At 46.1% G+C, this 14,387-nt stretch overlaps 1 protein-coding gene and 1 long non-coding RNA gene across 7 annotated transcripts in view; one reads left to right on the top strand and one right to left on the bottom strand.

Moving 5' to 3' along the window:
• Positions 1–13,243, bottom strand: part of RABGEF1 (RAB guanine nucleotide exchange factor 1) — a 29,002-nt gene extending 15,759 nt beyond the window's left edge. For 2 of the 6 annotated variants that reach the window (XM_081890508.1, XM_081890511.1), the window contains exons 1-3: positions 13,142–13,243; positions 5,245–5,433; positions 3,249–3,415 (exon numbers count right to left, since the gene is read on the bottom strand). In XM_081890508.1, coding sequence (XP_081746634.1) covers positions 3,249–3,415; positions 5,245–5,423 — 346 coding nt within the window. In that variant the 5' untranslated portion in view covers positions 5,424–5,433; positions 13,142–13,243. Of the gene's footprint in view, positions 1–3,248; positions 3,416–5,244; positions 5,434–13,137 lie in introns of all 6 variants that reach the window. The other 4 variants (XM_081890512.1, XM_081890513.1, XM_081890509.1 and 1 more) reach the window with 4 other exon arrangements.
• LOC309358035 overlaps positions 1–14,387 on the top strand; it is a 143,182-nt gene that overhangs the window by 35,537 nt on the left and 93,258 nt on the right. The gene's annotated exons all lie outside the window — the stretch shown is intronic.

Below are 14,387 nucleotides of genomic sequence, written 5' to 3'. Positions count from 1 at the left end.
ACGGTAAACTGATTGTAGATGTTTTTTATTATGTTTTTAGAATGTTTTAAAATGTTTGCTTTGTTTTTGTTTCAAATGGTACATCTGTTTCCTGCCCATGGCTCCTCAGTGAAGAAGAGCAGAATATAAACTGGACTGAACTGAACTGAAAAATAAAATAAAATTAATTCAGAGTCCCTGCCCCTCCCAAGACTAGCAAAACTAGAATTATGTAAGGTCAGTCAATTTGCAGACTAGGGGCAGAGTCATAGTGTGTGGTTATAATTATGACAAAGGGCACCTTCAGCCCTGTTCTATTTCTACATTCAAAGACTTGCTTTTTTAAAGGAAGAAGAACACTAACAGTTGACCTAAAAAAAAGAAATAATATAATCTCATTTCTGTCACATACAACTCCTAATTTCCCCTTTTCACTGTTATGGCCTGGAGGGGCAGCTTTGATCCAACAGCTTCTATCTCTCAGAGCCTTTTAAAAAATCTGCCCTTCTTAGAGCCGGAAGGAAATATTCCAATTCAGAACAGTCTCAAGGCCTGAGAATTTTTAGTTTTGCTTAAAACCTAAGAAAAGAAACATCAATGCACACAAGAGACTCCATTATGCACATTCAACACTTTTGTAAGTTAAAACTGTGTGGAATGCCGCAAGTCTTTTTATCCATATTTTCTTGAAGGAAAGAACCAAGTTTTTAGGCTCCTAAGCTAGCTTCTGGAATGTTTTAATTACATTTATAACCCTCCCTTCCTCCCAAAGGAACATGGGTAGCTTCTGGCTTCTTATTTTATTTATCTAAACAAGATTTACATACTGCTTAATGGCAAGAAACTCTCTAAGAAAAAGCCCCTGCAGGCCCCAGCAAATTGTAGAGCAGCCTTTGCTGATCAGGTGCTCTCCAGAGGTTCTGGACTACAATTCCCATCAGCCCCTGGGCAGCTGCCTGCTCCTTCCAGGCAGCTAAGGTCATCTGACAAGGTCCTCCTGGCTGTGCTGCAGCCTGCAGAGACCTGCCTGACTGCAACCAGCGGGAGGACATCCTCATGGAATCGCCTCCCTTCCAAATCAAGACAGGCGCAGACACAGAAGACCCTTCAGCATCTCACTAAAAACATATTCTCTCCCACCTTTGCTAGACCCTGATACCAGGTGATCACAACAGCTTGAAATATATCTGCCCTGGCCCAATGCCAGCTGCTATTTTATTTATTCTGCAGGTATTTTTGTACACAGCCTTGTGATGCTCAAATACCTAAGAACAGAAGAGGAGCCTGCTGGATCAGGCCAGTGGCCCATCTAGGCCAGCATCCTGCTCTCACAGTGGCCACCCAGATGCCTCTTCTGGAAAGCCTGCAAGCAGGACTCAAGCACCACAGCTCTCTCTCCTCCTGCGGTTTCCAGAACAACTGGTATTCAAAGCATTGCTGCTTCCAACCACAGAGGCAGAGTAAAGCCACCACGGCTTGCAGACAAGGATAGCCTTCTCATCCTCCATGAACTTGTCTGATCCTCTTTCAAACCCATCCACGTCGGTGGCCATCACTGCCTCCTGCGGAAGCAGGTTCCACAGTTCGCTCAGTGCAGCTGCCTCCATGTTCTTGCATCCTCATAGTAAAATTGCTCCCTTCTACAGTGATACCTCTGGTTGTGAACGCGATCCGTTCCGGAGGCCCATTCGCAACATGAATAGAATGCAACCTGCAGCAGCGCATCTGCGCACGCGCAGGTTGCGATTCACCACTTCTGTGCATGCGCGTGACATCATTTTGCGCTTCTGCGCATGCGCGAGCAGCGAAACCCAGAAGTAACCCATTCCAGTACTTCCGGGTCGCCGCGGGACGTAACCTGAAAGAACGTAACATGAAGTATGACTGTATTGAACTGTAACTTTCTGCTCCATAGCCCAAGCTAGCAAAGGTAGAAATACCAATGTAGCATAATGGTTAAGACTATGGTTGGGACTGTGACCTGGGAGACTAGGGTTCGAATCCTCACTCAGCCATGAAGCTCACTGGGCAACTTCAAGGGCCACTCACTGCCTCTCAACCTAACCGACCCTCACTGGGTTGTTGCGGGAGATTAAATGAGGAGAGGGGGCAACCGTGTTTGCCACCTTGTACTCCTTGGAGAAAAGGTGGGACAAAAATGCAATAAATCAATCAATAATAAAAACCTGCTGCTTTAGTTCTTTGCTTAACTTGAGTCGTGGTCTTGGCCCTTCCGGCAGAAAGTTCAACCAAAATAATAGAACTGCTATTTGTGTCGTCTTGCAGGGAAATGATGAACGCGCTCAATTTGAAGGACTGCAGTGTCTCCAATTCCAACACAGGAAAGGTGGTAAGGAAGCAGTTTGATCAATAGATGAGAGGCTCTATAGGAGCTACTCCTGGCACAACCCTAGCTTTGGATTCGGCAAAGCTGCTAAAATGAGCAGAGAGGCGGGTTTGGTGCGGCTGGGCCGCGTTACCTTCAGCAGGAGAAGAGAGTTCCCAGGGTGGAGTAAAAATCTCCTTCAAGTCCCTGAGAAGGTTATCAGCACTGAGCTCCTTCCCAAGCTGTCCGGACTTAACGCTGGACTCCTGAGCGGCTGGAACAAATGCAAAAAAGGCAAGGACTCCCAAGGGTGACACAGTTACGGGAGAGGGAGGAGAGGAGAGACCAAAGATCTGGCAGTTCTCGTTCGCAGACAGGAAGGGAGGCCCTGATGAACCGCAGGTAGTTTTATAGTGTTGGGAGTGTGGGATAGGACTTGCTGAGAAGGGTGTGTGAAGGGGTTAAAACAGGCAGAGAGGGGAATCTCCCAGTGCCTACACTGTCTCTTCCTGCCCTGTCCTTTGAAACTGCAGACTGATACTCTTGGGTTGCAAACTCTAGCTTCCGCCCCCTCCCCCCCCCCAGCCCTGGCCCCCTTCTTCCAACCCTGCGCAGAAAGGCCATCTCAAAAATCATCTCTGCTGAGAACAAAGGACCAAAAATGGCTCTCAATGCTGTCATTAGCTGTAGCATTTCCTTTACAATAAAGGTAATGCAGCTGTTATGTTGTGTTGTGGGTTGTGCACTTTGAGAGCTCTGCTGGCTTATCATAAAATAATATTTTTCAGAGTTAAATGATGACTCAGACCAACTGATTTAAGAGTCTGGAAAGGGCCACAATAATTGCTGTCTACTAATCCAAAAGATTAGTGAAACAGAAAAACCTGAAATCATTACCCAGCTGTTATTTTTAAAAGCCCCCCTAACCGCTCTCCCCCCTTACCCTTCTTCGCTCCTGGTCGAGATGACGCCCCAAAGAATTTCTTCACCGTCGTCACCTTCCGTGATTTCTCGTTGGTTTTCTTCTCCTCAAACTTGGTGAACGTGAGCGACTGAGCCCCTTGAGGGTGCTGAGTGCTTGCGTAGGCCTCCTCCTCCTCACGCTGAAGCCTGCAGCCGGGTGGAGAAAACAGAGCCACAGTTAGTTACAGCAAGAAGCACTGCTGCTGAGTTTCACCAGCAGCTGGGAATCTCTCCTGTCTCCTCCAGGGTCAGATTCTGGCTCCACAATAAAATCAAGTCACACATTTAAGCATAGCTGTCAACTTTCAGATTTGAAAATAAAGGATTAGCAGCCTCAAAAAAAAAAAAAGGGATCAGCAGCCTCACCTGTCCCAGGGACAGTCTATGGGATATCTAACAATCTGGGATAGCAGCGGGAAACGGCGCTGGGATAAGGGAATTTCCCACAAAAAAGGGAAGGTTGACAGTTATGCATTTAAGCCAGGCTTCTGGCCTACACCTTGCAGCAGGCTGGGAATGGGAATACTATAGACTGCAGTAGGTGTATACCATTTCTGAATGTGCCCCCCGCAAGCAGAAGAATTAGCAGCTCATGCATAATGGTTTTATCTCGCTTATTTCAGTCTGCCAACTTTCTACTTGCAGAAATTTCATTTATTCATTTGCATCCACAAGAATGTGATCCCTTAATACTGTGTGAAGGGATGTTGAGGTGCATTCCAATGCGTGAGCACACAGGCACGTACACACACACCAAGCGTAAGAATTCTGAAAGCTTTGTTCTACCCTATCCAGACAATTGCCCAACCAACTTTGGTATAAATCTCTGCTTATTTCCCCTTAGCTGTCCCAGGAGGGCTGGAAATGCAAGAACAGAGACAATCAGCTGCTAGACCAAGAACGGAGACAATCAGCTGCTAGATCATATACAGTGGTGCCTCGGTTCTCAAACGAAATCCGTTCCGGAAGCCCGTTCAGCTTCCGAAATGTTCAAAAACCCACTGGTTGCAAGAGCTTCTTGCACTCAGCAGAAGCTGCGTCACACATTCAGGTTCTGAAAAAAGTTCGAAAATGGAAGCATTTAGTTCTGGGTTTTAAGCGTTCAAGAACCAAAACGTATGACAATGCTGTACTGCTACATCCTGCAGCAGCAAAATCCACAGGTTAACCATGTGCTGTGTGAAAAACCACTTCCAGTTATCATCCAGTGTTCAGTTTTCTTGGGTCTTCATTTTATGAGATGAGAGAGAGAAAGAAACTTCTTCCACTGTGCCTAATTTTGTGAGTTTCTATTGTGTCCCGGCCTCTCCATTCCTCTGTCTAAACTAAAAAGTAAAAAATGTTGTTCCTCAATGTGCTCCAAACCATTGATCGGTTTGGTTGAAGTAGGCATCCTTTATTTGCCCTCTACAGAAACAGCTGGAGATGTTTTTGGTTCCAATAAGCTTTCCCAGTTGGATACCACAAGCATCCACTTGTTTTAGTCTTCTTGTAAATGTATATGCTGTTTCATGTTTTAATTATCTTGTGTGTGAAGAACAACAACTAGGGCCTTATGAAAGACTGTGGGGTTTTTTTCTCTGATCAAGGAAAGCTTTTTAAAAGAAAAGGCTGGAAAAGACTACTTGCCTGAAACCCTGGAGAGCCACTGCCAGTCAGTGTAGGCAATACTGAGATAGAGGGACCAGTGTTCTGATTCAGCATGAGCTGGCTTCCCATGTTCCTTACTGCTTGGGGAACTCTCCACATTGCAGTTTCAGCCCAGCCATGACCAAAACGCCCCCTCTCAGTCACACACACATACACTTCAGCTGTCCCCACCCAATATCCTACCAAAGAACTGACATGTTACTAAGCATTATCTTTGTAGAGGGCTGTTTAAAAACGCAATTCAAGCCACAGATTAACATGCAATTTGTGGCAATGCTACAAAAGCTGGAGCTAAGCATTTCTCCCTGACGCCAACACCTCCTTACCTCTCAGCCAGCTCCCAGTCCTCCTGGATTTGCTTCTGCCTGGCCTTTTGGTACTCCTCCCTCCAGCACTTGGAGCAGAAGCCCTGCCAAGCCGGGTTGCCATAGTAACCGCATCCTTTCTTGCAGAGCAGTTCGGACTGGTCCACGTGGATGCCTCGGCGTTCCGACTTCAGGCTCATCTTGCTCCTGCTGTGGTGGGAGGGAAAAGGGGGTTGTTTTTAAATGTCACTCAAATAAGTAAAAGTGGGGGAGGTCCTACACAAATCAAAGAAACCAGCTGGGGAAAGTGGCATTTGCAATGCCAGGAATAAAATGCCACACAGCACCTCCCCTCCCTAATTCCTCAGGAATTCAAGACAGGTAATAATAAAATGCTACTGGAGCAAAGCCATCTTCCAAGATGCAGAGCTCCTGTTATGCAATCCTAGAAATCCTTCTTTCTCAACGTGGAGCCCTCCAGATGTTTTGCATTACAACCCTCATCAGTACCTGCCAACACAGCTGCATGTTGCTGGGGGACAATGGGAGCTGTAGTTCAAAACATGTGGGGGGCACCGGGATGGAGGAAGATGTCAGAGTGTTGTAACTAGATAGATTAGCAATGAGTTCCATGAATCTCGTCATGGAAGAGAAGGCTATCAATGGCTACGAGCAGGGATGCCTCAGCTGTGCCGTCATGGTTGGAGGCAGCAATGCTTCCAGATACCAGCTTCTGGAAGCCACCGCAAGAGAGAATGCAGATTTCCCACAGGTATATGGTTGCCCACTGTGAGAACAGGATGCTGGACTAGATGGGCCATTGGCCTGATCCAGCAGGCTCCTCTCATGTTCTTAGAAGGTAACACGCTGCAAGATTTAGCAGCAAAAGGAAACACACACACACAGGCCAAGACAGTCCAGAACTTGAGCTATAAACATAAAATGGTCCCAGAAAACAAGATTTAAGGCCAAGCTAAACAGCAGCCTGGCTGGTGGCTAGCTTATCTGCACTGGAAAGAGAGAAAGTCTTGGCACCAAAATCACTATGGGAGGTTGTCAACTATTTCACCAACCTGCCCACCCAAAATATGAGTGCTGTTTGACTGAGGCTATGCCATGCTTTGCATTCAGGGACTGTAATTTTTACACATGCATCCCTCTTATCATGGCAATGCCTAGAGTGGGCAACACAATTATATATAGGGCTATGTGTAGTCTGTGTGTAAAACAGGTCTGTGACTATCGTTCTTCCACCATTCTGGCAGAGATGAGTCAGGCTGCAGAAAAAGCCAGGGGTTCTCCCCCTCCTGCTGTGACCAGCTCACCTCCCCCCTGGTCTCCCAGAACCAGAAGACGGCAGAGCAAAGACAGAAGAGGGATGAAGAGTGTGGAGCAGACAGGCATGGTGACTAAGTTTCAGATTGCTTGGGATGGAATCAGGGGTGGAGGAGGAGACTTAGGCAACTGTGGAAAGGCCAGGGACCTTCAGTCTGCACAACTGCCTTATAGGAGCAAGATTTACTGGGACGAGTTGCTGGGCTCACTAGGCCTGGCCTCCTGAGTTGACCTTGTTTCCTTGAATAAAAAATTAACTCCACTAACGCCATGTAATTTATTGCCATCCTGCTCCTGACAGCCAGCAACACACACCCCAAACATGAGAAAAACAGCCTCATGGCATCATGTGATAAGAATATGAGTTCACAGCAATTCAGTATAACTGCAGGAACAAGAGGCCAACTGCAGAAAACTATCATGACAGCACAGAGAGAAAATGCATTATCAGCCACCCTGATAGCTATGAAGTTATCACCAGGACCTAGAAGGAAAAACTGACACTGTCAAGATTTATCATGCAAGGTACGCGCTGTTATGCAACTCACTCAAAGTGTGTCTGCAAGGAGATTATGCAAGGGCTAGTCAAGCAAACTGTGTCCTGCCCAGTGGGTGGAGGCCTGCAAGGACAGTGTCATTTCTTCAAATACCAAAATAAAACAAGCCAGCAAGGAGGGCCCAGTTGGAGCAGGAGCTGTGTGCAAAAGCAACCTGCATAGAGCTGGTAGGCAAGGGAAGTGGTCACTTCACAACAAGATGCAAATATGAAAAATATACATAGATTAAAACTGGAGGTAGAGTGTTCATCCAAAGGGAGAAGGAATCCAAGAGTAGCAACAGTAACGCCTTTGTTGAACTAAACAGTCACCAAGCAAGAAAGCACTGAGTTCCTCAGCATTCTTCTTCAGGTTAGGGGTGTTTTGTTGTTGGTTTTTTTGCTTAACATAAAAAAATTGAGAAAGAAATAATGCCATTGTACAAGACTGAAGAGCCCCAGAATCTGCACACTTCAAGTTGGAACAGGGGAAGCGTCATGCAGAATTACTCAGCCTAGGCCACCCTTGAAGCAAGGGGTTCTCATTCTACCCAAGCCAAGACAGGGAAAATACCCTTCTGCCCGAGACGGTGAGAAGCTTCTTGGTTTAGCTGTCCCAGTGACCTCACTCAGAATAAGGGAACTGCACAGGTTCATGCAGAACAAGGAACAAACAGAAAATGATTAAGCCTGTCCTAACTAAGCCACGAGAATGCAAGTAAGTCTTCTGCTGTTCCTCAGGAGCAGCTGACGACCAGTGAATGAATACACCCTTTTTCTAAGTAGGAGGTTGAAAGCAAACTTGGCAGCCCAACGCTGATGGGGAAAGAGGAGAGCTGCCTTTGCAGGCCTGGAATACATCTAAGAGTGTGCAAATGTTTGCTCGTGCTGAGTCAAACACGCAGAGGCACTCAGGCAGAGGCACTCAGGAATGTCACCAGTATGCAAGAAGCCTTGGGAACGGAAAGGACCGGGATGACTTCATCATCAGTATTTTCCATGAATCCTCTGCAGGATCTAGGAGGCAACTTGACTCCACAGCCGCACTCAGCACACAGTGGGATAGTTGCCCTTGACCCACTTAATCCAGAAAGGTGCTGAGAAAGAGGGGGAGAGGGAGGCGTTCTGCAACCCCTGACAGGCATTTTGAAAAGGCAGTCAAGTTGTGAGGTGACCAGAGAATCATGGGGAGGGGCTGAGCTGCCTGCAAGTCAAGACAGCAGCCAGAGCTAGAAAGCTGTGGGGTCAGGAGCTCATTTTTATAGGGGCATCAGTGTCAATCTGCTACAAAAAGAGAAACAGAAACAGTAGTCATGCAGCATTTCAGCAGCTACATCTGAAAAATGGGGTGGAGAAGGGAGGGGAGAGCAAGAGCCCAGGGGGGAAATCAGTTCCCAGAAAGTCCTCTTTAACACAGTTACCAATCTCTTGCTAGTGACAGAAAGGGGGGTAAGAGAGAGGGCACAAACACAACTGGGTCCTGGATTTAGCCATGTGGTGTCCAAATGCTGATCTTCTGCGCACAGGGTAGGGAATTCAACTTGTACCAGAAAGTCTGGGGTGCACACCTCCACTCAAGGGGGTGGGAGGAACTCTTTAGCAGTTTCACTTTCCAAACCACAGTAACATACCAACATCAAAATCGTTCTTCCATCACTAGCTCCTAACATTTCTTCCCCAACGCACCCTGCCCTTTTCCGATCTAATAAACTAATCAGCTCCAGACGATTAATCTTCGGAACAAACTGGCTGGAGCCACATCTGCGCTAGAGGCAGCACCAGGCTCAGTGGCCGGGGAAAATACAAGGGGCAGCAGGCAGGGACAAAGGGAGAGAACTGGGATTCAAGCTGCAGCAAGGACCGAGGAAAGGAAGTTGGCATCTTCCTCTAGTTTTAGAACTCCAAGCATCGTTGCTCTTCAAAAGCGTGAGAGAAACACGAAGAAAAAACACTGGGCAGATTGCCATGCTGATGGGTCACCATCAGCGAAGAGCCACCGTCTCTTCCTGGTACAGCACACTGTGTTGTGTATGCAAAAGGTCCCTTCAGTTATGGGATGCCTTAGGCTGAATCAGTTGGCCCCTTTAGCTCAGAACTGTTTACACTGGCAGCAGCTCTCTAGGGTTTCAGACTCAGGTTTCTCCCAGTGCTACCCAGAGAGGCCAAGGATGGAAGCTGAGCCTTTCTGAGTGCAAAGCAGACACCCAACCACTGAGCTACAGCATTTGCCCTTTAGGAGAACCATAGAATTGTAGAGGTGGAAGGGATCCTTAGGATCACCTAGTCCAACCCCCTGCAATGCAGGAATATGCAGCTGTTCCATAAGGTATCAAGCCGGCAACATTGGTATTATCAGCACCACACTCTAACCAACCAAGCTACCTAGGCTGAAGAGATGGGAGAGGACTCTTTATAAGAGACTCTGGGCAGCTGCTGCTAGTGACAGTCAACAGCACTAGGGGACATGAGCCCAGCCAGATGGGCGGGGTATAAATTATTATTATTATTACTATTAACAACAAGAGTAAGGCATCTTCATATGTCCATATACACTTCAGTTTAGTGTGTCTACGGGTAGATTTTTAAATCTGCTCACAGGACAGAAATGTCTGTTTACCTTCTTTCACTCAATTCTCTGTTTACCCCCATAGGAAGCCTCCCCACCCCCTCTACCTCCCTTGGGATAAGTGTTAGAAATTAACCAAGCGTCCAGCACGTTTTGCGACTGACACTGGCCCAATTGCAACCACATGGAGATATCTGTATGCCATGTTGGCAACAGACATCTCCATCTAGCTGGCCCCTCCAGTTCTCTCAAGCAGATAAGCAGAAGAGCTTCCTTACCGCATTTATATCCTGCCTTTTTCTCCATGGAGTCCATGGTTCACGCCGCTCCTCAGTTAATTCCTCCAATAACCCTGTGAGGTAGTTTAAGAGGCTGTGACTGGCCCAAAGTCACCCAGTGAGCTTCATGGCTAAGAGCGGATTTGAACCCTGATCTCCCAGGTCTTAAGTCTGACACAAACCACTGCACCACACTGGCTTCCTAGAGTACTTCTGCTATGGGGCAACTATAAAAATTGATGATGATGAATATGAGGAACGCAAAATGTCACTTAGAGAAGAATATGAAATATTGTCCTTGCAGCTTGAATTTGTTTTATGCTGGATTGTTTTATTTAATGTGTTGTAAACTGCTTGGATGTTTTTTTTTTCTTTTTGGGTGTGTTTTTGGGTGTGGAACTCCCTGCCACTAGAGATTAGGCTTAAATTTGCCTAGTGGAAGAAACAAACTCAGACATCAGTTCTTATGATGCTGCATTTTATAGGCTAAGGCCCTCAAGAGCAGGAACCTGCCTTCTTGTACGCCATAAGTACTACTAAACACCTTGTGATGCTACAAAAATAATATTGTTTCTCCCAGCTCAGGGAACTCAAGGTGGTGTATGGCCAGGGGTGGGCAGAAAGTAGATTAGGATCTACTGTTAGATCTCTGATTTATAGCAGGAAAGGGTGCTAACTACCAATTGTTTAACAAAAGCAGTAACTAAAAAAACACACCCACCCACAGCTCATGGAATCATAGAACTCCGGAGTTGAAAGGGTATTCTGAGGGTCATCTAGTCCAACCCCCTGCAATGCAGGAATAAATTACTATACTAGAAAACACCACTTGGGGAAAAGCAAATAGTGATCTTTTGTGGGTCAGAACATGGAATCCTAATTCTGGTACTGGTTACAAAAATTCCTTGACTGATCACACGCTCAGAATACCTGTTGCTTAATTCTTGGCATACATGCATCCACCTGAGCTACGATTTTGTCCCCAATCCTCAATATGATTATTTCCCCAAACTCCCATTTGTCTCCTGACAACCACCCTGCAACACTGACTAGTTTATTATTGCATTTAACAGTGATATCAACACAATGCTAAAATAAATAAAATTCATATAACACTGCTAATCATAATAATGTTAAGCTCCCAGCTTATGTTGGGAGGGCAGCTCCCATGACTCATTAAAAAAGTTAAGACAAATTACTACAGTCTACACACACACAGTTAATAAGTTGACAACAAAACATGATTACCTCCATACCAACAGTTGGAGAACAACATGCTAACTTCCCAAGCAAAAAAAAAAATTCTGCATAAGCCTGTAAATCACTATTAAAGTAACTCAAAAACTAATAATACTTTATCACACAACAGTTCTATTTATAGTTTTAAGTTTCCAGTTTATACAAGAGGGACCTTTGCACTCTTCCTCCAAAGCCAGGGAAGACCAGCCCATCTATAACTGCTTCTTCACCATGATTTTTTTAACAGCAATACTAAATTTAATTCCAGTTTTATCTACTGTTGTTAAGTCTTTATATACAATGTAATTACATATTCAATATAAAGTATATAATTGTAGGTAACCTACCATTTGTGGTCATAAAGGACCACCTTGTCCTCAGGGGAGGAGAGAAGTGACCCACTACGCAGCACTTAGGGTGACGTCCAACTCAAAAAGTCAACCACTTTTGTTACTCAAGTCCACTGATTTCAGTGTAACCAGTGTTGGTCCTACTCAGAGTAGGCTCACTAAAATGAATGGGCATGACTTCCTTAAAGGTAAAGGGACCCCTGACCATTAGGTCCAGTCGTGGCCAACTCTTTTCTCTAAACTAAAAGAGTCCCAAACACCTTTTCTGTAAACTAAAGAGTCCCAAACACAGCACTTTTTCCTCATACTGACACATCATCTACTGCATGAAGTATCTTAGCAGATGCTTCAAGGGGTAAAGGGACCCCTGACTGTTAAGTCCAGTAGCGGACGACTCTGGGGTTGCGGGGCTCATCTCGCTTTATTGGCCAAGGGAGCTGGCGTACAACTTCTGGGTCATGTGGCCAGCATGACTAAGCCGCTTCTGGCGAACTAGAGCAGTGCACGGAAAGGCCATTTACCTTCCCACCGGAGCGGTACCTATTTATCTACTTGTACTTTGATGTGCTTTCGAACTGCTAGGTTGGCAGGAGCTGGGACTGAGCAACGGGAGCTCACCCCATCACGGAGATTCGAACCGCCGAACCTTCTGATCCTAGGTTCTTAGGCCCCTTCATTTTGGTGGGTCTCCTCTTGAGTGCAGTTTAACTGGAAGCAACTCAACGGATCTACTGCCAGGTATGACTATTACTATTATTAATTTATCCCTTTATAGATCACCTTTCACTTAAGTCTCAAGGGCAATGACAGCCATATAATCAAAACAATAGGTTGAAAAACAGTTTTAAAAATCAAGTATATGTTTAAAAAGGCAGAGACCTCAAAACATTCACGCAGCTGGAAACAGCAGCTAACATTTGATAAGATCCATAATGCTAAAATTATTTTTAACAAACGATACCATCATTCACTGATAATATAATGTACAGTTGATCCATAAGTAGTAAAGTAAGGTAAATATAATGCATTAACTGATAATAGTTATAGTTAACTTGCAAAATAAAGCCGTCGTAAATATGATTTACACAACATATCTTTCACTTTGATCTTAGCCACATAATACGATGGGTTGCACCCAACTAAGCTCTACCCAAAGCTGACCCTGTGAAACCACTGAACCTAACTGAGCCAGTGTGGTGTAGTGGTTAAAGTGTTGGGCTGAGACCAGGGTTCAAATCCCCCATTAAACCATGCAGCTCCCTGGGTGACCTTGGGCCAGTCCCTGTCTCTCAGCCTAGCCTACCTCACAGGGTCGTTGTGGGGATTACATGGAAAGGGGGGGGGGAGAAGAACCACGTTCCCCACCTGGAGCTCCTCGGAGGGGAAGAAGGTGGGACATCAATGCAATAGATAAATTAACAATAGCAGGGCCATTCAGTGACAAACACGATAATTACAGCAATTAAAGCTCCCAGATTACTCAGTAAGGAAGGAGAGATGGGAGGGGGGAGGGTGCGGGGCCCTTTCACTCTCCTTCCTTCCCACCCCCAAACTCCATGGGGTTTTGAAACCCCTTTTCCCCTCCCTCTTCGGCCCCACAGCCAGCCAGACTCACCTGGGGGGCCCTTCGCCGCCTCCTGCGTCTCCTCACCAGCTTGTTTCTCCTTCTTCCTCCTCCTCCTTCCCCCGCCCTTCGGCGTCCTTGCGTCACTTCCGCAGCGGGCAAGCGAAGGGCGGCGCCGGGCGTCCGATCGCCCTGAGCACGTGACGGAGACTGACAGAGGGGAGGGGCGGGGCCGAGCCGAGGGAGGAACTTCATGGACGCTGTAGAGATATGGAAGTTTTTAGAGATGTAGGTAGCCGCTCACTTCCGGGTCCCCGTGTGGATAGCCCGGCTTAATGCGCGTGTGCACGTGTGCATTCATGACGAGCACGAGAGCACTTTTGCCTCGTCGCGAAGTCAGCTGTTGGTGCATGTCTCACACATACCCAAAAAGGAGGGAAGAGCGTGAGTGGGAAAAGTTCCCCATTCCTGATATAGATTTTTTTTTTAATAATGAAAGTCAGGGGGTTTTTTGGGGGGGGGGATATTTGGGAGATGTTTTTACAAACACACACACAGAGAAAGATAAGAGTGCTGAGAATTGGGGATACTGTAAAATGTTCTGTACACCATCCTAGGCACCTATGCAGCTAAAAGGTAGTTTTGTTGTCTATTATTTTTTTAAAGTTTGTATCCTCTCACCCTGTCTATTATTAATTATCCATTATTATCCATTAATATCCCACTCATCTGTTTTGGCATGCACAAGGGGTAGGCATCATTGTGTCCTTTCATATGTTGGACTCCAAGCCCCATCAAGCAGTAGTGGTGTAGTGGTTAGTGTCAGGTTAGGACATGGGACACCTGGGTTCAAATCCCTGCTCAGCCCTATCTCAGCCTAACCTACCTCACAAGGTTGTTGTGAAGAGAAAATGGGAAGTGGGGGGAACAATGTATTCCACCTTGAGCTCATTGGAAGCAATGGTGGGATATAAAACGTAAAGTAATTATCATTATACCAGCATTGCCAGTTACCAGGAATGGTGACAGTTAGTGTCTGTCAATTGGAGAGCATCATGTTGGCTGGCTGCCAGAACTATTTTAAGAGCTACAGCTTCAAGAACTGATACCTGAGTGTGCTTTTTTCCTCCTCCCTACCTGTCCCTTTCCCCTCATCTTTCTTTGCTTTTTTTAGGTTGTAAACCTGAGGACAGAGACTAGCTTGCTGTTGTTTTTTGAAGCTATTCTGGCAGAAAATAAAAGTGGTAGGGGGTCTCCTAAAGGGAGGAGCATATTATGATACCCACCCAGCCCTGCT

Source organism: Podarcis melisellensis, assembly GCF_964234715.1.
Source record: "Podarcis melisellensis genome assembly, chromosome: 15".
Classification (NCBI taxonomy): domain Eukaryota; kingdom Metazoa; phylum Chordata; class Lepidosauria; order Squamata; family Lacertidae; genus Podarcis; species Podarcis melisellensis.
The sequence above is the reverse complement of the archived record's forward strand: the minus strand, read 5'-3'. Positions and strand labels throughout refer to the sequence as shown.